We start from the raw sequence: 23,740 nt of genomic DNA, 5'->3' as shown, positions 1-23,740 counted from the left end.
GCAAAGGCACTCGTCATGAGCGTCCCATATGGACGCCTTGCCCCCCCCCCGCTGCTCCCCGCTTCCCCCCCCCACCCCGCACGAAAAATCTCCAATTTTAGCAGCCCCGGGCCGGCCCTCCTCCCTTCCTGTATTCTCCCACACTAGCTCCGCCTCCTGCCATGCTCCGGTCCCGTGCCCCACCCCCGCCGCCCCCCTTTGGTCGTGGCTGCCGCTTCCCCCGTCCAACGACCCCCCCCCCTTTGCCTTACCGGCCCGTGCAGCGCTTCTCACCTGTGCTGCACGGGCAAGAACAGCTGATCGGCGAGTCAGAAGGCCTCCTCAGACGTCCCTTCTTTCTTCCTGGGCCCGCCCTCCTCTGACGTAGGTAAACTACGTGTTTGTGGGGGTTTTTTTTTGTTTTGACAGCTGGGCCTTTGTGGCATGCGCAGAGCAGCCAGCATAACGCTTGGGCTGCTCTGCGCATGCTTTAGGCGCTGATTAACGAGGGGTTTAACGATTCTGTGATACATCCTACTTTGCAATACCGATCTGAACATTTCTGGAGTGTTTTTGTAGTGCATGCCTCGTTTTTAAAAAATCGTTAAGCACTTTTACGATTCTTATTTTTTAACGTTTGGTTGATGCATCTGGGCCTTAGTGAGTTATGCACATAAATTCGAATTATTGCCAATTAGTGCTCATTATTGCTTGTTAAGTGCTGCTATCAACTCTAGCTTTTTAAACCAATTAAGTTACACGCATTGTTGTAGAATCCAGCTGACCAGCTAAGGGCTTCTTTTACAAAGCTGCACTAGCGATTCCTGAGCGGCAAATGAGAGGAAGCTGCGCAAGAATAACTAGTGTGGCTTAGTAAAAGAAGCCTTAAGTTAGCAGCCAGATAGACCTGCATAAATAGCAGCCAAACTTCCCCCAGCCCCTCCGGAAATCCAGTGTCAGTTATCAGCATTGAATTTCCAGGTTTGCCGCCAACTGCAGGAGTTAGCCAGGCTGCCTTCTGCAGTCTCAATATTGGCCCCATTGGGCCCAGTATTCAAAGTGATTAAGCCAGGCAGGAGAGGTTCCTGCTCAGTTCAATCACTTGTGCAGGGCTATCTGCTGATATTCAGTGGCTCCGGTTAATACTGCTAAATATCAGAATGAACCACCAAAGCCATAGCCAGCCGAGCCTGCACGCTTTTTACCACTGCTGCCGTAACCCTGACGAGGTAAGTCAGGATGAGTTTTAAAATTCAGAGGTAGGGGGCCTGGAACTCGGAGGGAGGGACAATGACCCTGGAACTGGGAGGGAGGGGGGACCCTGGAACTGGGAAGAAGGGAGGGGGAACCCTGGAACTGGGAGGGAGGAGGAGGGAGGGAGGACCCTGGAACTGGGAGGGAGGGGGACCCTGGAGTTGGGAGGGAGGGGGGATGCTGGAACTTCCCTTAAAAACATTAATGGCAGAAGGTGATTACCTTGCTAGCGCCCGTTTCATTTCATTTTTTACTAGTAACCCCATAATTTGCATAAAAAAGCTCAATTTATTCACCACAAAGATCTAAAATAAATCATAAGAAGCCCGACACGGCCACGTTTCACCCTCCTAGGCTGCGTCAGGGGATTGGAATTACAACCCAGTGGTGCAGTCTTAACAATGCCACCTACTGGACTAAAACAGCTTCTCTCCTGAAAAGTAGCAGCAATTCATGGTGAATAAATTGTACTTTTTTATACAAATTCTGTGGCAAATTGCATCTTTTTTTTTTCATTCAGTGCTGGATTTTGTGAGTCGCCTGCCTACTTGTTTTCCTGGACATCTAATAACCCTGCATGAAACTTAATATAACTCTTTTCTTTAATAAAATGCCTCCTTTAGTAAATTGCCTCATAAATCAAGTATGTTTTTAATTGCTTTTTAAACATCAATAAAGAAGTCATTTAGGGCCAGATTCTATATATTGTGCCTAGAAAATCCGTGTAGATAACATTTCCGCCTAGGTATATTCTATAAGCGGCATCTAGATTTAGGCGCAGTATATACTGTAGAATACCCTTAGATGATATCCTAGCACCTAAAAGTACATGCCTCCATTTACACCAACAAAAACGTGACATAAATCCCGGCACGTAGATTTAGGCACAGAGGGCCATATTCTATAACAACACACGTAAATTTTGGAACACCCACTGAATGCCCATTGCCCCACCCAAACCACACCCGTTTTTGCCTACGCACATTAAAATTTAAGCATGGTGCATTACAGAAAACGCTTAGGGAGTTGTGTGCACAAATTCTAATTCTCTGAGGACAAGCAGGCTGCTTCTTCTCACATGTGGGTTGACGTCTGCGTCGGCCCAGGAACCAGCATTTTGCCAGCAAAATAAAAACAAAGTTTTCCTAGAGTCTTCTAGCGTGCGAATTGCACGCACCGTGCATGTGTGGACGACTTCCTGCCCGTCGTGTGAGCGTGCTTTCTCAGATTTTTCTTGTCCGCGGCAGAGAGACAGCGTTTCAGCTCTTCTCTTTGTTTTTGGCCCAGGAAACAGAGTCTTGACGACTAGTTCGTGTTAGTTTTCTTTTATTTTTTTCGTCATTCTTTTTAAAAAAACTTCTTACCATGTGTTTTCTTATATTTAGCCCCTTTTTATAAGTTTTCTTTCTTTTTCGATGCGGCCGAGTTTTAGGCCGCATGGCCAGGCTCTTTCCTTTCTTGGAGCCCCTTTTTTCTTTTCAACCGCACAATCGCGTCGTTTGATTTCGCCAAAGCCGTTTTTCCTTCCATGTCATCAAAGACACCCAGCGGCTTCAAGCGTTGTATGTGGTGCAACCGGACTATCTCAGGTACCGATACCCACGCCTGGTGTATCCAGTGCCTTGGGCCCGACCATAGCCCAGCCGCTTGTAGTCTGTGTCTTCGTATGAAGAAACAGACCCAAGCGTCTCGAGAAGCCCAACGAGAAAAACTTTTTGGGGCTCAGTACGGTCCTTCAACGTTGACATCGACATCGGTACCGAGGTCAGCGGTGTTGGCATCGACATCAGGAAGAAAAGTAATGGCTGCTGAGAGACCAACTCGCACTGGGAGCAATGAGGCGTCGAATGGGTCTCCACCTGCCTCGAGGCCTCCTATAATGCAGCCCCCCCCCCCCCCCGGGACCGACCTTCGTCAGACCCGGGCCCGAGGAGACGTGAGGATTCTACGTCCTCCTCATCGGTACCAAGGAGTCTCGATGACAGGCGTCGAGCGAAGGTGAAGAAGCACCATCATCATTCTCCTTCGACACATGGTACCGGGAGCTCCTGGATGTCGAGAGAGTCGGCACCCAAGAAGCGTCGGCGCCGAGAGGATCGCTACCCCTCGATACAGGGTTGATGAGGTCTCAGTTACCACACAATTCCATGGGGTCGGACTCCACCCTCAAGAGAGCCAGGAATACTAGAGACTATGCTTCGGCACCCCCAGGCAGAGAGGCTGACTCTTTTGGGAGGAAGACATACCAGGCTGCTATGCTCGCCGCCAAGATCCAGTCTTACCAGCTCTTCACGAGCATGCACTTGCGGGACTCGATATGGCAACTGTCGATCTTGGTTGATGCACTCCCTACGGTGGTGGCCGAGCCTTTTCGCCAGGTGGTCAGGCAGCAGAAGGCGTGTCGAAAGTTCCTGGCCAGGGGTACTTTTGACACTTTTGACATGGCATCCAGAGTTGCTGCTCAAGGTATGGTGATGCACAGACTGGCATGGGTGCATGTCTCTGACCTGAATCATTCTGTCCAGCAGCGAATGGTGGATGTTCCTTGCTGGGTGGATAATCTTTTTGGTGAAAAAGTAGAGGATCTAGTTGATCAGATCAAGATGCATAATGATGCTATAGATTCTCTCTCCCACCGGACGTCTTCTGCTACTGCCTCCTCATCTAGGAGGTTTTTTGGCAGGAGGAGGAGTGCTCCCTATTCCTATTCTAGGCGTAGCTACACTCCTGCTTCTCAGCGGCCTGCCCAGGCTCAACCCCAGTGCGCTCGTTCTCGTCAACAGCGTGCGGCTAAGGCCCATACTGCTTCTCAGCAAAAGCAGGGGACGGGCTTTTGACTGGCTCCAGTTAAGCATAGCCTCAATAAAAGTGTCCGTACCAGACAACTTACCGGTTGGAGGGAGGTTGATATTTTTTCACCAACGGTGGCCTCTTATAACCTCCGACCGGTGGGTTCTTCAAATAGTTCAGTTAGGATACACTCGCAATCTGGAATCCAAACCTCCAAATTGTCCACTGGGATCTCAGTCCTACAGCAGGTACTTGCAGATGAACTCTCCGCCCATCTACAGGCCCAAGCGGTCAAACCCGTTCCACCAGGGGAAGAAAGGCTGGGATTCTATTCCAGGTATTTCCTTGTGCAGAAGACAACAGGGGGGATGCGTCCCATCCTAGACCTAAGGGGCCTGAACAAATTTCTAGTTCGACAAAAGTTCAGGATCGTTTCCCTGGGCACCCTTCTTCCCATGATTCAAGAGAACAATTGGCTATGCTCTCTGGACTTAAAGGATGCTTACACACATATCTTGATCCTTCCAGCTCACAGGAAGTATCTTTGATTTTGGCTGGGAACTCAGCATTTTCAGTACTGTGTACTGCCTTTTGGTCTGGCGTCTGCGCCCAGAGTATTCACAAAGTGCCTGGCGATAGTCGCAGCATCACTACGCAGACTGGGAGTACATGTGTTCCCTTATCTCGACGATTGGCTGGTGAAGAGCACCTCGAAGGCAGGTGCTCAGCAGTCCATGCAAATGACTATTCAGGTGCTAGAGCTACTGGGGTTCTTAATCAATTACCCCCAAGTCCCATCTCACTCCAGTCAAAAGTTGGAATTCATTGGAGCCCATTGAACACAAAGACAGTTCGAGCTTATCTTCCCGAGACAAGGGCAGACAACCTCCTGTCCCTGGTGTCCATAGTTCGAGCATCTCAACAGATCACGGCTCGGCAGATGTTGAGACTTCTGGGGCACATGGCCTCCACAGTTCATGTGACTCCCATGGCACGTCTACACATGAGATCGGCTCAATGGACCCTAGCTTCCCAGTGGTATCAAGCTGCGGGGAGTCTAGAGGATGTAATCCAACTGTCCACCGACTTCCGGAATTCTTTGCAGTGGTGGGTGATTCGATCCAATCTGACCTTGGGGTGTCCATTCCAAATTCCTCAGCCACAAAAAGTGCTGACGACGGATGCATCCCTCCTGGGGTGGGGAGCTCATGTAGATGGGCTTCACACTCAAGGAGCCTGGTCCTTTCAGGAAAAAGGTCTTCAGATCAATCTGGAATTGCGAGCGATCTGGAACGCTCTAAAGGCTTTCAGAGATCGGCTGTCCAACCAAATCATATTGATTCAGACAGACAATCAGGTTGCCATGTATTACACCAACAAGCAGGGGGGCACCGGATCTCGCCCTCTGTGTCAGGAAGCCATCCAGATGTGGCTTTGGGCTTGCCGTCACGGCATGTTTCTCCAAGCCATTTATCTGGCAGGCGTAAACAACAGTCTGGCCGACAGGTTGAGCAGGATAATGCAACCTCATGAGTGGTCACTGAACATGGGCGTAGTCCGCAAGATCTTTCGAGCGTGGGGCACTCCTTCGGTGGATCTTTTTGCCACTCAGATCAATCACAAGGTCCGTCAGTTCTGTTCCAGGCTTCAGGCCTACGACAGACTAGCGTCGGATGCCTTTCTCCTTCATTGGGGGACAGGCCTTCGGTATGCGTATCCTCCCATACTGTCGCATCCCTCACCTGCGACGCGCTCCCCTCAGCCGAGCCACTCTTGGCTCCGCCTCTGTAAGGGGAGGTGTGGGCCAGGAAGGCTGGTCCGACGCTTGTCTTTCACGTCGCTCCTTGGGTGTTGCACCAGCTGTCTGGGCAGCTCTGGCACTTCGCTCCCCCTCCGTTGCAGCTAGGGAACGCCAGCCATATTGGCAAGTGCCAGCGTCCCCGAAGAAAGGTTTCTCTTCTGGACGCGGAGCCTGGAAACTCTGGCCACTCCCCCGACGCCCAGATTGGCCACTTGCGGCTTGACGCCGCCTCCTCCTGCTGGCCGGCCAATCCGGGGTTCTCTGAATGCTGCTGTGATTGTCCCACCTCCTGATGTCACTACCTCTGTCAGCTATTCCCTGTCTCCCTGATGGTGGGGGCTATTTTAGGAGCAGCATCTCCCTGCACACTTTGCTTCGGCTTCTACTTTTGTAGACATGTCTGTGTGACTTCTCTGTTTCTTCTTGCTGCTTGACCTGATCTGACCTTTGCCTGGACCTGACTACTGCTTTTTCTTGCTCCCTGCCTAGAGACTTTGCCTGGACCTGACTACTGCTTCTGCTTGCCGCCTACCTAGAGACTTTGCCTGGATCTGACTACTGCTATTGCTTGCCGCCTGCCTAGAGACTTTGCCTGGATCTGACTACTGCTTTTGCTTGCCGCCTGCCTAGAAACTTTGCCTGGACCTTACTACTGCTATTGCTTGCCGCCTGCCTAGAGACTTTGCCTGGATCTGACTTCTGCTTTTGCTTACTATCGCCCGGTGGTGGTTCCAGTGCTCTGCTCTCCATCTCCTTCCGCAGGTAAGGCCAGGGTTGTTCGGCCGCCAAACATTGTTTGGCACAGGGCTCACTATTTTTACAGCACGCCTGACACATACCTCTAGTAGGGAAGACTTTGCTGAAACTCAAGCAAGATTGCGGAACCATGATCCTGATTGCACCCTTCTGGCCGCATCAGATTTGGTTCCCTCTTCTTCTGGAGTTGTCCTCAGAAGAACCGTGGAGATTGGACTGTTTTCCAACCCTCATCATGCAGAACAAGGGGTCGCTTCTACATCCCAATCTCCAGTCTCTGGCTCTCACGGCCTGGATGTTGAGAGCTTAGAATTTGCATCCTTGGGTCTTTCAGAGGGTGTCTCCCGAGTCTTGCTTGCTTCAAGAAGAGATTCCACGAAGAGGTGGTACTCTTTCAAATGGGGGAGGTTTGCCTTCTGGTGTGACAGCAAGGCCCTAGATACTCTTTCTTGTCCTACTTGAATACCTTCTACACTTGTCAGAGTCTGGTCTTAAGACCAACTCTGTAAGAGTTCACCTTAGTGCGATTAGTGCTTTTCATCGCCTTGTAGAGAGAGGGTAAGCCTATCTCTGGACAGCCTTTAGTTGCTTACTTCATGAGAGGTTTGCTTTTGTGAAAACCCCCGGTCAAACCTCCACCAGTGTCATGGGATCTCAACGTCATTCTCACCCAGCTGATGAAAGCTCCTTTTGTGCCACAGAATTCCTGCCATCTGAAGTACTTGACGTGGAAGGTCATTTTCTTGGTGGCTGTTACTTCAGCTCGTAGGGTCAGTGAGTTTCAGGCCTTGGTAGTACATGCACCTTATATCAAATTTCATCACAACAGAGTAGTCCTCCGCACGCACCCTAAGTTCCTGCCAAAGGTGGTGTCGGAGTTCCATCTGAACCCGTCAGTTGTCTTGCCAACGTTCTTTCCCCGTCCTCATACCCGCCCTGGCGAAAGCAGTTTGCATACCTTGGACTGCAAGAGAGCATTGGCCTTTTATGTGGAGTGGACAAAGCCCTTCAGAAAGTCCGCCCAGTTGTTTCTTTCAATCCCAACAGGAGGGGAGTCGCCATCGGAAAACGCACAATCTCCAATTGGTTAGCAGATTGCATTTCCTTCACTTATGCCCATGCTGGGTTGACTCTAGAGGGCCATGGCATAATATTAGAGCCATGGCTGCATCAGTGGCTCACTTAAAGTCAACCTCCATTGAAGAGATTTGCAAGGCTGCAACGTGGTCATCAGTCCACACATTCACATCTCACTACTGCCTTCAGCAGGATACCTGACCCGACAGTCGGTTTGGGTAGTCAGTGCTGCAGAATCTTTTCCGGGTTTAGAATCCAACTCCACCCCCCTAGACCCATTTTTGTTCTATTCCAGGCTGCACTCTCAGTTAGTTGTTTATGGTTTCAGGTGAATCTATGTTATGTCCTCGCCGTTGCGAGGCCCAATTGACCAATGTTCATTGGTTTGAGTGAGCCTGGTTGCTTGGGACACCCCACATGTGAGAACAAGCAGCCTGCTTGTCTTCAGAGAAAGTGAAGATACTTACCTGTAGCAGGTATTCTCCGAGGACAGCAGGCTGATTGTTCTCACAAACCCACCCTCCTCCCCTTTGGAGTTGTTCTTGTTGTTTGTTGCTTCTATGCTTTTTGATTAAACTGAGGAAGCACGCTTACGCGACGGGTGGGAAGTTGTCCGCGCATGCACGGTGCTTGCGATTCGCGCGCTAGAAGACTAGGAAAACTTTGTTTTAATTTTGCTGGCAAACTGCTGGTTCCTGGGCCAACGCAGACGTCGACCTACATGTGAGAACAATCAGCCTGCTGTCCTCAGAGAATACCTGCTACAGGTAAGTATCTTTGCTTTATTGCCAATTAGTGCTCATTAATGCTGTTAAGTGCTGTTTACAATGGGCTTAATTGTTAAGCCGATTAAGTTACGCACGTTGTTACAGAATACGCTTGGATTTTGCTGCGGAATGCTAGGCATTCTATGTAGAATCTGGATGTTGATGGATTTCCAAAGGAAGAGTGTTTTATAGACCCCCGATGCAAATTGCTAGCCAAAACATGATCCAAGTTGGATCCCTCAAGAAATCCTTTTTGAGCTGTGCCAGGGGATTTGCCATTTTGTAAGGCCTACTCCACTCATTTGTTCTAGTTCTTTGCATTTGCGGTATCAACTCCCTTTGTTTAATTTTCCAAAACAAAACAATCCAACATTTGGGTAATTTGTGACATGTACGGAATTATTTTGACCAAGATCATTTTTGGCTTGTAGTTCAATCTTTGATCCTGAGTTTATTAGATTATTGCAATATAATCTATTTGGTATCTTCTAGACAATTGCTGAAGAGACTTCATATTCAAAATGTAGCATTACATCTGATCTATTCATTAAAAAAAAAACCGACAGTATCTCCTTGTAGTACAGAAAGCTTCATAGGCTCCCTGTGCATGCCAGGCTATTGTTCAATTTTTTTTGTCTTATTTATAAGAAATTGTATGGGTTAGCTCCATCTTATTTCCTGGAACATTTTGGTTTTTTATAATGAAAGTCCAGAGTTACAAGAACATTGGCTTTATATACTTTCCCTCCATTAAAAAATTTAAAAAGAACTAGGGTATTAGACACACTTTTCTTGAATCAAGCGGCTCGTCTGTGACAAATTACAGTCAGTTTTGTAAACAAATTAAAACGTATTTATTTAGGAAATTTGTCCTAAGTTGTAACAATTAGTTAGGTTGGTATCCTTTAATTAAGTTTAAATACTAATGTTTTATAATTTTGTTTAGTTTTTTGTACTTCCTGAAAATGTCCAACTTCTTTGTAAATTAAATCCGCTTTGAACTGAGAGGTATATGGCGGAATATAAGTTATGTTGTTATTGTTAAAATAAGATAGAAAATGTAATTTCCAAGAAAAGCACATCCCAATGCTTTACTCAGAAAGATAAACAGATGGATGGTCTACAGATTTACAGCTCCTAGTCATCACCTCACATGGAGATCCCCATTAATTTTTGTCCAAAGTTGCAACAATTCAAGAAGGTTTTAAAAACAAATTTGTTTATGCAGGCTTTTTTTAATGCCTAGATGAAAGCTTTAAGGGGTCCTTTTTACTAAGCTGTGGTAAAAGGGGGCCTGCACTTGCATCAGTGCGTGCTTTTTACTGCAGCGTGTAAAAGGCTGACTCTTTTTTTTTTTTTTTTAAAGAAATGGCTGTGTGGTAAGTGAACCACTTACCACATGGCCGTTTTGGGAGGGAGCACTAACGGTAAGAGCTCCTGTGCTAATCTGTCGCTACAAATACAGAAAGTATTTTTTAGTGCCGGAAATGACGTGAGCTGCGGTAGCTCGGCGGTAGTTCCGGATTGGCATGTGGCAAGCCCATTGCCATGCGCCAACCCTTTAGTAAGAGGGCCCCTAAGTGTATTAAGACAGAAGGTTGTATTCCTCATGATAGGAATGGTTCCTCTGTGGGATTGTTTGTTATGCTTTACAATATTAAGGTGAATGCACTGTCAGCAAGCTTTTTCCCAAGCAGTTCTTTGGTGTTTTTATTTTTTATTTTTAATGTTTTAATTTAATTTGTTTGTGAATTATTATTTTCCCCAAATTCTATAAAAGTTGCTAAAAATTGCATGTGCAAATTTGGGCGCATACCCAATTTGCACATGCAATTTAATTGAATGAGTTAATTAGTGCCAATAATTGGCTTCTTAACCAGCAATTATTGGTGACAATTGGATTTTATTAAATTTACTCATGAGTCCAAAAAGGAGGCACAGCCATGGGAGGGTCATGGGCAGATCAGGATGTTCCCACAATTTGTGCGTGCTGCTATAGAATAACGGGGATCAGTGCCTAATTTAGGTGCGGGGATTTACATCAAGGTTTCGTTGGTGTAAATGGTTGCGCCTAAATGTAGCTGTGGTTCCCAGATCTAAACACTATTCTGTAAACTGCACCTAACTTTAAGCACCATTTATAGAATAGTTCTAAGCGCTATTTTTTTCGGCACTGATTTTTTAATGCACCATTTATAGAATTTAGGGCCCCTTTTAGTAAGCCACATAGGCGCCTACGCACGCCGAACGTGTGCCAAATTGGAGTTACCGCCTGGTTACTACATTGCCCTTGCGGTAATTTCAATTTTGGAACGTGTCCGCTACGCACATCTGAAAAATATTTGACATGCATAGGCCATTACCGCCAAGATTGTTTACCGCTAGGTCTATGGTTGGCGGTAAGGTCTCAGACCCAAAATGGACGCGCGGCAATTTTCATTTTGCCGCATGTCCATTTTCGGCAAAAAAAGAGGCCTTTTTTACAGGTGTGCTGAAAAATGGATTGGCACACGCCCAAACCCATGCCTACACTACCGCAAGACATTTTTCAGCGCACCTTTGTAAAAGATCCCCTTAGTTTTTTATCCAGCTTATAATCGAAAGAGAAAAACGCCTATATTTCGACCCAAATCGGGAGATGGGCGTTTTTCTCGCAAAGGCACCCAAATCGGTATAATCGAAAGCCGATTTTGGGCGTTTCCAACTGCACATCCGTCGCGGAAACGAATAAAGTTGACGGGGGCGTGTCGGAGGCGTGTCAGAGGCGGGACTGGGGCGTGGTTATCAGCCGAGGAGAGATGGGCGTCTGTAGCTGATAATCGAAAAAAAAAAAGGCGTTTTTACCGCGATTTTGGGTCACTTTTTTTGGACCCTTTTTTTTTCACAAACAAGTCCCAAAAAAGTGCCCTAACTGCCCAGATGACCACTGGAGGGAATCGGGGATGACGTCCCCGGACTCCCCCAGTGGTCACTAACCCCCTTCCACCAAAAAAAAACCCACTTTAAAAACTTTTTTCCCAGCCTGTATGCCAGCCTCAAATGCCGTACCCACCTTCATGACAGCAGAATGTGTTCGATCCTCTCACAGCCTTTCCTTGGGTCAGATGTGGCTCTCGGGTGCACTACAGGGTCACATCAGCATTGCATTGTGGTGGGTGTAGGGTATTGGGCTCCGTGATTTCATTAGCTTGTGTTACAGTCTCACAATGTTGGTAGTTGGTAGGCTCTTCTCCCATGGTGCTTTTCCCCCTGCCTACTGGGTCAGAGTGTGCCCTGTTGTGTTTCCTGTTGTAGTCCATGCGGTAGTGGCCATTTTTGTAAGCCAGTTTTAGTTCCCTTTCATGTGTTAGCCACGTTAGACAACTTACCGTATTTTTCAGACTATAAGACGCACTTTTTTCCCCCCAAATTTGGGAGGAAAATGGGGGGTGCGTCTTATAGTCCGAAGGTAGAGATTTCCCTCCCTCCGAGTTCGGGATCGCCAGCCCGCCCTCCCTCCCTCCCTCCGAGTTCGGGATCGCCCTCCCCCCAGCCCTGTCACCACTTCTCCCTACTCACGTCACGCGATCTTCCCTGGTGGTCTAGTGACGTCGGGGCAGGAAAGAGCCCCCTCTTTCCTGCCCAGTGCGCTGCTCTCCGTCCTCCTGTATGCAGCCTGACGGTCTCGGCGAGATTCAAAATGGCCGCAGAGACTTCAATTCTCGGCGGCCATTTTGAATCTCGCCGAGACCATCAGGCAGCATACAGGAGGACGGAGAGCAGCGCGCTGGGCAGGAAAGAGGGGGCTCTTTCCTGCCCCGATGTCACTAGACCACCAGGGAAGATCGCGTGACGTGAGTAGGGAGAAGTGGTGACAGGGCTGGGGGGAGGGCGATCCCGAACTCGGAGGGAGGGATTCGGACAAGACGCACCGGAGCACCTAGGTTTTAGAGGAGGGAAAAAGGAAAATTTTTTTTTCCTATTTCCCTCCTCTAAAACCTAGGTGTGTCTTATAGTCCGAAAAATACGGTAGTTCTTACCTTGAATGTGGCTGAAAGAGGGCATTGTACAGCATTCTGCCAGCTCTGACCTACTGCTAATCTCAGTACCAGGGAGACTCGTTGCCAGTGGGGCACAACCTCTGCTCTGCAGTTAACTGTGAGTAAACGTGCTTATTCCAATAAAGGACGTTTTTGGAGAGATTAGTCTTCAGGTGTCAACTGGTGTGCCAATGTTATACAGCAGCAACAAGTCCTAGAGGCCTGCGTGTATGCAGGTCCCTGGAGCACTTTTAGTGGGTACCGCAGTGCACTTCAGGCAGGTGGACCCAGGCCCATCCCCCCCCCCCACCTGCAGCACTTGTGCTGGTAAATGGGAGGCCTCCGAAACCCACTGTACCCACATGTAGGTGCCCCCTTCACCCCCAAGAGCTATGGTAGTGTTGTACATTTGTGGGTAGTTGGTTTTGGGGGAGGGGGGTTGGGAGCTCAGCACCCGTGGTAAGGGAGCTATGCATGTGGGAGCTTTTTCTGAAGTCCACCGCACTGACCTAGGGTGCCCAGTTGGTGTCCTGGCATATCAGGGGGGCCAGTGTACTACTAATCCTGGCCCCTCCCATGACCAAATGGCTCAGATTAGGACGTTTTTGAGCTGGGCGTTTTTAGTTTCCATTATCACTAAAAAAAAAACAAACGCCCAGCTCAAAAACGTCCATTTTTTTGAAAATACGGTTCGGCCCGCCCCTTCACGGACCCATTCTCGGAGATAAACGCCCATGGAGATAGACGTTTGTGTTCGATTATGCCCCTCCACGTATATTTTTCTGTAAGCTGCTTAGTTCTATGTGGGGTATACATTTTAAAAATAAATAAATATACCCTATAGTTCTTGGTCAGAGTGATGTTTAGGGATGTCTCTGGTGGCTTTGATTTTATAGCTGTACCTCATAGATATATGACTTTTATTTGGCCTCCCCTCACTTCTGACAAAATCTCTACCTTGAATATATTTGCTCTAGCTCTGAGTAGGAGTATATTTGTGTAGCCCACTAATACTGGACCCAATGTATTGCAGGTTCTCTTGACCATGAGGTCCTTCAAGCTGATTTTCAAAGGGAAGTCTGGGGCTGGCAAGGACCACAGGTGCAAAAGTACCTTTGGATTTTTCCCCTGCTTTATAGCAAGTGGAAAATACCCAAGGTGAAATAGGCAAAATGAAATGCTTGCATGTAAGTGCACTGCTGAATCTCTTCCTATAGAGGCACAAATTAGTAATAAAGACTTTTTCAAGTATATCAAAGCAAGAAGCTTGTGACAGAGTGGCTGGACTGCTGGATGTTCAGGAGATAAAAAGACCACAGAAGAAGCACTAAGGGCCTCATTTATTAATGACTAGCATATGCTATCTGCAGAAGGGCTCATTTTATTCCTAGGGGCCCTGCGGTAGATAGGGCAGGCTAATGCTGTTATCAGGTGCTAACCATTAGTAAATCTCCTCCTAAATGCTTAGTACTCATTCCCATGAAATTTAGCTAAAAGAAACAAATGAGCTCTTGGCTCATTTACATCTTTAGCTAAACTTTGCATGGATTTCGCATGTGTTGCTACAGCCAGGAACTCTGCAATGTATAAGAAACTTTGGCAAAGTATACAAAAATGTTTTTTAAATAGCTGTTTTGTGCTGCAGCACAATAATAAAAAAAGGGCCTACCATCCTGAGTTGAAAATCCCTCTGGACCCCTCTGCTGGAAGGACTTCCACTTCCTAATAGTCCAGTGGGCCAGACACCATCCCCAGCACCCAAGTGGGGCTACAAGGGTTAAAGCTTCCTCCTCTCTGAAGTCCTACTCCTTAATAATAAAAGGAGTAGAGGCAGAAGCGTAGCCAGGTTTTGATGTCAGGGGGAGCAGATCTTTTGTAACATAGGCACTGGTGTGAGTGCATAGATGCCTTTTAATCCAAAATTATTTTGGGAGAGCGACTGCGCCCCTTGCGCTCCACCTAGCTTACACCTCTGATTAGGGGAGTAGTCTAATGGTTTTAGAACCAGGAAAGCCATATTCAAATCCCTCTGCTGCTCCTTGTGATTGTGGACAACTCATGAAAACCCTTCATTGCATCAGTTACAGACCTAGGGCCCTAGTGTATTTAGCATTTGCTAAAGCTAGAGACACCTATATATTCCTATGGGTGTCTTTAGTGTTAGTGCATGCTAATTTTTAGTGCACATTAAAAATGGTAGCGCGCCTATAGCGCAGCATAGTAAACAGGGCCCTTAAGATTGTAAACACTCTAGAGACAAGAAAATATGTACTGTACTTCAATGTAACTCATCTGAGAAAGATATGGACTAAATCTAATTCGCTCTTAACTTTTTTGAAGAATGGTGCTGCTAGAACAGGAGTGACTTGGAATCTCTCCTTTCCCCCCTGGGCCACCAGAAATATTGAAGAATCAGAAGGGGGTCAGATAGTAAGGGAAGGAGGTCAGACATGGGGTTCTGTATTTCTTCTACAGGGGGATGATACTTTTTATCACCTAGCTCTAGCTGAGGATGCAGGGCTGGAGGCATAGCACTTACTACTAGCTAACCAGTTTTGTTTAACAAAATAGGGGGATCTGGGAAGAGGACACCTTCATATTTTTGTGTGGGGGGGGGGGGGGAGGGAAGGAACTGGTTCTTAGAATGGGGCCTCTACTGTGCACTAATGCATTTGGGGGATTCTGCATGAATTTTTTCCATGCTAAAGCTACGTTTTAGTGTGCTTTAGTAAATAGATCTCACAGTGTCTTGTGGACCAGGATGCCCTGCATACCTGCTACCACTGCTCTGGCTCTTTAAGTGATCACCATTTTTCATTCAATTTTAATATATTTTCTGAGAAATCTTTGTTTGCCCCTTTAAAACATATGGAGAATATCATTAGTGGATGTCTATCCTCTGATAGGCAATACTGGATAGTTCTTGGCCCTTCTCCTATCATTTACATGGAAAGATAATGCTTGTATAATGGCAGTAGCATACTTTTGCAGGTTTTCTGGTAGTCTCTAGCCTTAACAGGCTGAAACAGTAGTCACTGTTTTTCATAAGAACATAAGAATAGCCATACTGGGGCAGATCAATTGTCTATCGAGCCCATCTAGCCCAGTATCCTGTTTCCTGCAATGGCCAATCCAGGTCACAGGTCATAATCGCCTTGAATGGAATTCTTCCAGTTATATAAATTCTAAGGCTCCATATAACCAGCAATACTTTTTTTCCCCATCTTCTTGCTTTCAGAGCTATGTCTCCATGAATAATGAGACTCAGTTTAATGTGAGCACTGATCTGATGGATTTACAGACTGGCCTGCATTACAGCTTTCAGAATACCATTCAGAGTCTGAGGCCCACCACCTTCCACCTTCCAGATGTCTTGAAGAGGCAAATCACAACAAGAACTGGACCACATAGATTTTGTTATATCAGCCAGCTGGTTTACTTTAAAAGGAATCCCTATTTCTGGGGTGTCATTCCAGTCCAGGTACCTCTTGCCATGCAACAGGCAATATCTCAGTTTTGATTCTGGGAAAGGTAATATTCCAAACTGTGTGTAACATGTTGAACCACAGTCTTAAATGGGTACTCTAGTCCAGATTTGCTGCTAGATCAGGGGATAAAAGCACTACTGTAGCCACTCAGCAAGGAAAGTCCACAGTTGAATATAAGACAATGAAAGACCAGTTATATATCAAAAGTGAAAAGTACCCAATTTTGACTTATAGTATTGAAATTGGTTTACTATCTGGTAGGACAAAAATGAGGCCCAGTTGGAAACATTTGACAATCAGTTCCTTTTTCTCTGACACACACAGATACTGACTTTCTATTGCAAAATAGTAGAAACTCTTTCAAAAAATATGGGGATTGGGTGGTGAGGGGAGAGGAGGAGGGAAGACTGTTTATATCTACTTAAGACATCTGTCACCTTCAGAAGTTAAAGTAGGACTTACAAAGTAAAGTCAATACATGGGTTATTGTTTTTTTAGATACAGAATTAGAGATCAGTATTCGGCAGGGCAAAATCTGGTCAAAGAGCTCTTTGCACATAACCTTCCCCAAACAAAAAGATAATCAGCCCCCAACCTGCTGCTAAACTGCTGTAGTTTAGAAAGAATTGAAAATTTACAAGCCATTAGAACTCCAATAAAATTTTGTCTTGTCTAAAACCCAGCCAACACAATAGTTCTAATAATCTTTGAGAGAGCAAAGATATACTAGTATGACTTTATTCCAATGCATGGTGCTACTAATTGGGTTTCTGCCAGGTACTTGTAACCTGGATTGGCCACTGTTGGAAGCAAGATACTGGTCTAGATGGACCATTGATCTGACCCAGTATGTCTGTTCTTATGTAAAATGAAATGAAAATCCACCCAATCACAATGCATAAGGCGTGCAAATGAAAAAAAAAAGCTGGGCTGGGTTGGATGGGAATAAAAGCATAGCAAATCAAAGAAAAAAAAAAGAGAAAAAATACATCTAGATAAATCAAGGCACTTAAAAAGCAGAAGAACAGGTAAAACCATCAAGAGGGTTTCATAAGATATTATCATGACATTTATGGGCATATTTCCTAAGTGGCATGGCAATTAATACATGCTAATGATTAATGTGGTGCCTTAGAGGTTTATGCTTATTAAGTACATAAGTGTTGCCACACTAGGACAGACCAAAGGTCCATCAAGCCCAGCATCCTGTTTCCAACAGTGGGCAATCCAGGACACAAATACCTGGCAAGATCCCAAAAAAGTTCAATACATTTTATGTTGCTTATCCCAGAAATAGCAGTGGATTTTCCCCAAGTCAATTTAATAATGGTCTATGGACTTTACCTTTAGGAAGTTGTCCAGACCTATTTAAAACCCTGCTACGCTAACCGCCTTTACCACATTCTCTGGCAACGAATTCCAGAGTTTAATTACACGTTGAGTGAAGAAACATTTTCTCCAATTCGTATTAAATTTACTACTTGGTAGCTTCATCACATGCCCCCAAGTCCTAGTATTTTTGGAAAGAGTAAACAAACGAGTCACGTCTACCAGTTCCACTCCACTCATTATTTTATAGACCTCTATCATATCTCCCCACAGCCGTCTTTTCTCCAAGCCGAAGAGCCCTAGATACTTCAACCTTTCCTCATAGGGAAGTCATCCCATCCCCTTTATCATTTTTGTCGCCCTTCTCTGTACCTTTTCTAATTCCACTATATCTTTTTTGAGATGCGTTGACCAGAGTTGAACACATTATTCGAGGTACGGTCGCACCATGGACCGATACAAAGGCATTATAATGTCCTCACTTTTGTTTTCCTAATAATACCTAACATTCTATTTGCTTTCTTAGCCACTTTAGCACACTGAGCAGAGGGTTTCAACGTATCATCAACAACGGCACCGAGATCCCTTTCTTAGTCGGTGACTCCTAATGTGGAACCTTGCATTACGTAGCTATAGTTCGGGTTCCTCTTTCCCACATGCATCACTTTGCACTTGTTCACATTAAACGTCATCTGCCATTTAGACGCACAGTCTCCCAGTCTCGTAAAGTCCTCTTGTAATTTTTCATAATCCTCTCGTGATTTAACAACTTTGAATAACTTTGTGTCATCAGCAAATTTAATTACCTCACTAGTTATTCTCGTCTCTAGATCATTTACAAATATGTTAAAAAGCAGCGGTCCCAGCACAGACCCCTGGGGAACCCCACTATCTACCCTTCTCTATTGAGAATACTGACCATTTAACCCTACTCTCTGTTTTCTATCCTTTAACCAGCTTTTAATCCACAATAGGACACTCCAGTTTCTTCTCAAACTAAAGGACTCTTTTACAAAGCCTAGCTACCGTTTCCCAATGCGGCAAATGAGAGGAAGTTCATTCAATTCCTATGGGCTTCTTCTCATTTGCCATGTGGGAATCAGTAGTGCAGCTTTGTAAAAGAAGCCCTAAACATTCTGCTGGTCTGTCCAGTATATTATTACATAGGCACATAATTATACACTACACATTCACTATTACAGTTGGTAAAATATTTCAGCAGTAAAACATCTTTTATTTCGGATTCCACATTTGGTGCTTGAAATAGCAATTCTCTGTTATTATACAGAATTCTCTTGTAATTTCTCTATACAACAGCCTCGGGATACCCCTTTCTGTATAATTTCTAAAATAAAATATTTGGCTGTGGAATATTTTCTACGATATGTTGCACACAGAGAATGGCAAACTCTTTTCAATCAGAAACTAAAGTATGTGAAGTCAATCTCTTTTTATATGTGCTTTTATATTTTTAATTTTTGTCAAGCTGAAGTAATCAACTCAAATTATGTTTCACATGTACACCTAAAAAAAGGAGGTGGAAAAAAGCTTGACAGTATGCACAATCTTAGTCATCGGTTGTTGCTCGTTCATTCACTGGCTTAAAAAACCTCCCCAGCAAATACTTTGTCCTATGAAAAAAAGTTTATATATACTTTCCAGTAACAAAAATGTATCTTTAGTTAATTGAGAGATGGCTTCAAATCATTTGTAAAGAATGGCTTTAAGTACTCTGATGTGGCCAGCGTTTCGAGGTATCAAAGACCACTGCATCGGGGATATCTGAATACCAAAATGCTTCAGCTCAGCATTTTTTAAAACACTGACTGCTTTCGATAGAATTTACCCTGGATATTCAGTGCCGGGCCATGTCTGGGCAGCGACACTGAATATCTGGAACTAATTATAACTGTTGTAGCCACCGGAGCATGTGCAGGTCCCAGCCTATATTCAGCTGGGGCCCACATAAGACAGTTATGTGGCTGATATCAGATAGGACCCACATACCATGCCAGTGGTGCCTCAATCCCTCCGATCCTGCCCTCCCACTGCTCCAGTCCTGATCCCCCACAAGGTTAGGTCCCTTCCACCAACCCCCCTTCCAACCCTGTCATAATAGGCCCCCCGGGCTAACTTAAACTCTCTGGTTGTCCCATAGGGTGATGGGAGTGGGAGCAAAACACATTCGCTCCTGCCCCTAGCAGCTGCCTGCCCAAAATGGCTGCCACGAACTCTCACATCAGCCTCACGGTTTGGACTTGCCAAGGAGATGGGAAGGGATTCAGAAGAGGGGTCTGGTTGTTATGGAATACTAGTACAAGTCTACAATTACGCGCCTAACTTTAGGCATGAGCACTTAGGCTAGCCAAATGTCTGGTGGAAATGTGCACCTAACTGTAGGCAGTTAGGCATATATCTTCTAGTATTCTGTTACATGTGCATGTCAGTCCTGAGTACACCCCTCACCCACCAATGTCTTATCCTCAGTCCACCCCCACCCCCTTGAAGTTGTGTGCTATGGTTTTGCACGTGCATTTTATAGAATAGCAACTATGGGTAGTTACAAATGTAACTATTAATTAGTGCAACTGACCTTATTTTATAAGTTGGGAATACAACTTTTTATGCTAAGCACCAAGTTGGCTGCGCAAGTTTATAGAATGAGGGGGTTTGTGCTTAGTGCAGTTTGGTAAAAGGGCCCCTATGTGTCAGTTTGGGCAATTAATTTGTGATGATTGCATAATCTTACTGTACTTTATTAAAAAAAGGTTCTCAGACTGCAGTGCTTCCTTGGATTTCTCTCTTAGAGGCAAAAAGATGGAGCACGTTCTAAGCACCAGTTACTTTAGACCAGGGATTCTCAACCCAGTCCTCAGGACACACATATCCTATCAGGTTTTCAGGATACCCACAATGATTATGCATGAGATAGATTAGCATAGAATGGAGGTAGTTCGTGCAAATTAATCTCATGCATATTCATTGTGGATATCCTGAAAACCAGACAGGTTAGGTATATGTCCTGAGGACTGGGTTGAGAACCTCTGCTGTAGACTAACCTGCTTATAATCGAACGAGAAAAACGCCCAAGTTCCGACCTAAATCGGGAGATGGACGTTTATCTCACAAAAATGAATAAAGCGGTATAATCGAAAGCCGATTTTTGGACGTTTTCAACTGCACTCCGTCGCGGATGCGGACAAAGTTGATGGGGGCGTGTCAGAGGCATGGCGAAGGCGGAACTGGGGCGTGGCTATCTACCGAACAAAGATGGGCGCATTTCACCGATAATGGGAAAAAAGTATGCGTTTTTAGCTAGAATTTAGGACACTTTTCCTGGACCCTGTTTTTTCACGAATAAGGCCCCAAAAAGTGCCCTAAATGACCAGATGACCACTGGAGGGAATCGGGGATGACCTCCCCTGACTCCCCAAGTGGTCACTAACCCCCTCCCACCACAAAAAAATGATGTTTCACAACTTTTTATTTTCACCCTCAAATGTCATACCCAGCTCCCTGGCAGCAGTATGCAGGTCACTGGAGGAGTTGTTAGGGGGTGCAGTGGACTTCAGGCAGGTGGACCCAGGCCCATCCCCCCTACCTGTTACAATTGTGCTGCTTAATGCTTATTAGTCGTCCAACCCCCCCAAACCCACTGTACCCACATGTAGGTGCCCCCCTTCACCCCTTAGGGCTATAGTAATGGTGTAGACTTGTGGGCAGTGGGTTTTGAGGGGGATTTGGGGGGCTCAACACACAAGGGAAGGGTGCTATGCACCTGGGAGCTCTTTTACCTGTTTTTTTGTTTTTGTAAAAGTGCCCCCTAGGGTGCCCGGTTGATGTCCTGGCATGTGAGGGGGACCAGTGCACTACGAATCCTGGCCCCTCCCACGAATAAATGTCTTGGATTTATTCGTTTTTGAGCTGGGCGCTTTCATTTTCAATTATCGCTGAAAAACAAAAACGCCCAGCTCACACATTGTTGAATAAAACATGGGCGTCTATTTTTTCCCAAAATACGGTTCGGTCCACCCCTTCACGGACCCGTTCTCGGAGATAAACGCCCATGGAGATAGGCGTTTTCGTTCAATTATGCCCCTCCATAACTTTCTAAATACAACAGCTTGTAATATTATGTGGGAAAACTTCTACTAAGCAGGGACCAGATAAAAAAAGAAAACTAAGGTTCACATTCCATTAGAATATTTTATCTAGACAAAACTGAATAAACTGAATTTTAAAAAGATCATCTTAAATAAAGAGAGGCAGTTAAAAACTGGATTATTATTCTACCTTCACCTAATTTACATCTTATTAAATTGGACTCATTAAAGATGAATAATAGAGCTTTTGCATTTTTGTTTCATAGATAGAAGGAGACTTTGTGGACCTCACTCTCTATAACTGTACTAACAAAAGGAAGATTAATGTGCGAGGACTTGTCAGTCCAATAACAATTGAGTTTGAAAAGAAAAGGAACGAGGTAAGCAGCACTCGCATTATATCTGAAGCAGAAGATTAGTTTTACCAGATTGACTATTTATTCTGTTGCTTGTTCCTTTCGAAGACAATGAGGGGCATAATCGAAAGGGGCGCCCAAGTTTTCCTGAGGACGTCCTTGCAGGACGAAGGGGCGGGGAAACCCGTATTATCGAAACAAGATGGGTGTCCATCTTTCGTTTTGATAATATGGTCGGTGACGCCCAAATCTTGACATTTAGGTCGTCCCTAGAAATGCTTTTACAATGGTGGATGCACAAACACAAGCTAACAGTTGACGTTTCCTTTACACCATGCAACATCACTTAGTCCTCAGTACATATATCTCCAGTAGAGGATGGGAAGCTCATCTTGACAATTGCCATTCTCAGGGGAATTTGGTCAAAATGTGAAACAACTCTTCTTATCAACCACGGCCTCAGAGATTTTCTCCACAATATGAGTGTTCCTTCACCAACTTCACAGGTCCTTTGTCCTAATTCAAACAGAAAATTCAAGTAACAATGATTTATGTGACTGAGCAAGGGGGCTCAGGCTTTCTTCATCTCTGTTGGGAAGGAGCCATACCCAGAGCACAGAATCAGTGGACAAGCTCAGCAAGTACTTCATCAGCACGAAAGGACCTATGATTCAAATGTTCTAATTCCCTCTTTTAAAGGTGCACAAATGTTGGAAATTGACCTCTTTATCAGTAAAGAGAATGAGAAGCTTCCTCTCCATTATTCCTTTCTTCTTTTTTACCTATGCCTCACACCAGATATGCTGGCAATTCCATAGACTTAGTCATTCCTTTACACTTATAATCCAATTTTTGATCAAAATAGGACTGGTATACCTGTTTCATAAAGAACTCTGGCAAACTGGCTTGCATTTTGTATACAGTTCTGCTGTGAACAAGCAGATGTTCCTCTTAGCTACAAAGTCAAGTCCACCTTCAAATTAGAGCTAGCTACTGCAACATTGGTAGCCCTCCTGAAATATTCTTGTCTGAATACTAGCTGCAAGGCAACTACCAGGTCATCTCTTTATACTTTCACTGTGCACTACTGTTTGGACTAGGGTTCAGCACAGGACAGTGCCTTCAGTCAACCAGTTCTGGCCAGTTTGTCCATCTGGACTTGTAACACTTACATTTGACTTGTGAGCTGCTCCAATGACTAATTAAATGCTGAGCAGCCCCAAGCTTGCGAGTCATCTTCTTGTGTGTTTAACTCAATTCTGCTTCAATTTAGCTCACTGTAGACAAATTCTATATTTAACACCTACAAAATCATCGCAGAAAAAAATGCGCTTAGCATGATTCTATAAGGGGTATGCGTCCTTTTTAGAATCGAGCTTAGTGCAAAACTGCACCTAAATGTAGGCATCTGGAATTAGGCTTGCATCTATATTTAGACGCGATTCTATATATATGCATGCAAATTTGGGGAATGCAAGCCACCGTATAGTTACGCACGATTGAAGTTAGGCGCAGATCAGATTAGCGTGTAACATCATAAGCGCATATCCGATTTGTGCCAAACTCCCAATGAAGCCCAATTAGTGCTGATAATTGGTTTGTTACCACCCAATTATCAGTGTGATTGGCTCATTATTCAGTTAAGTTATGCATGTAAATTGGGCGCGCACCCAATTTAATACATGTAACTCTAGGTGCCATATACGGAGTTTGAGGGAAAGAATTGCCTAAATATTATGAGCTGAGAAGACCATTGTTCATGGGAAGGGCCATGCATGCTCAGATCTTTACACTGAGTTCTGAGCTCTGGGAGAGCTGGTCTGCACCACTGGATAATGTCACCCACTTGTGTGCCTTATCAATGCTGCTATCTATGGAAAACAGGTGAGCAATTTCATAAAACAGAGGTTTATGTGTGGAAAAGATTTGTAAAATTGCCTGGCATATATATTGGCAAACACATGAAAATCTTGCTTTATCACTTATGGCCCTGTTTACTAAGCCGCACTAAGGGTGAGCTA

At 45.3% G+C, this 23,740-nt stretch overlaps 1 protein-coding gene across 1 annotated transcript in view; it reads left to right on the top strand.

Annotated features, from left to right (window-relative positions):
* Positions 1–23,740, top strand: part of LOC115474075 (polycystic kidney disease protein 1-like 1) — an 889,490-nt gene that overhangs the window by 34,303 nt on the left and 831,447 nt on the right. Inside the window, exons 4-5 of the mRNA XM_030209391.1 lie at positions 15,682–15,924; positions 21,630–21,743. Of these exons, the coding sequence (XP_030065251.1) occupies positions 15,682–15,924; positions 21,630–21,743 (357 nt within the window). The remainder of the gene's footprint in view (positions 1–15,681; positions 15,925–21,629; positions 21,744–23,740) is intronic.

Source organism: Microcaecilia unicolor, chromosome 1 (genome assembly GCF_901765095.1).
Source record: "Microcaecilia unicolor chromosome 1, aMicUni1.1, whole genome shotgun sequence".
Classification (NCBI taxonomy): domain Eukaryota; kingdom Metazoa; phylum Chordata; class Amphibia; order Gymnophiona; family Siphonopidae; genus Microcaecilia; species Microcaecilia unicolor.
The sequence above is the reverse complement of the archived record's forward strand: the minus strand, read 5'-3'. Positions and strand labels throughout refer to the sequence as shown.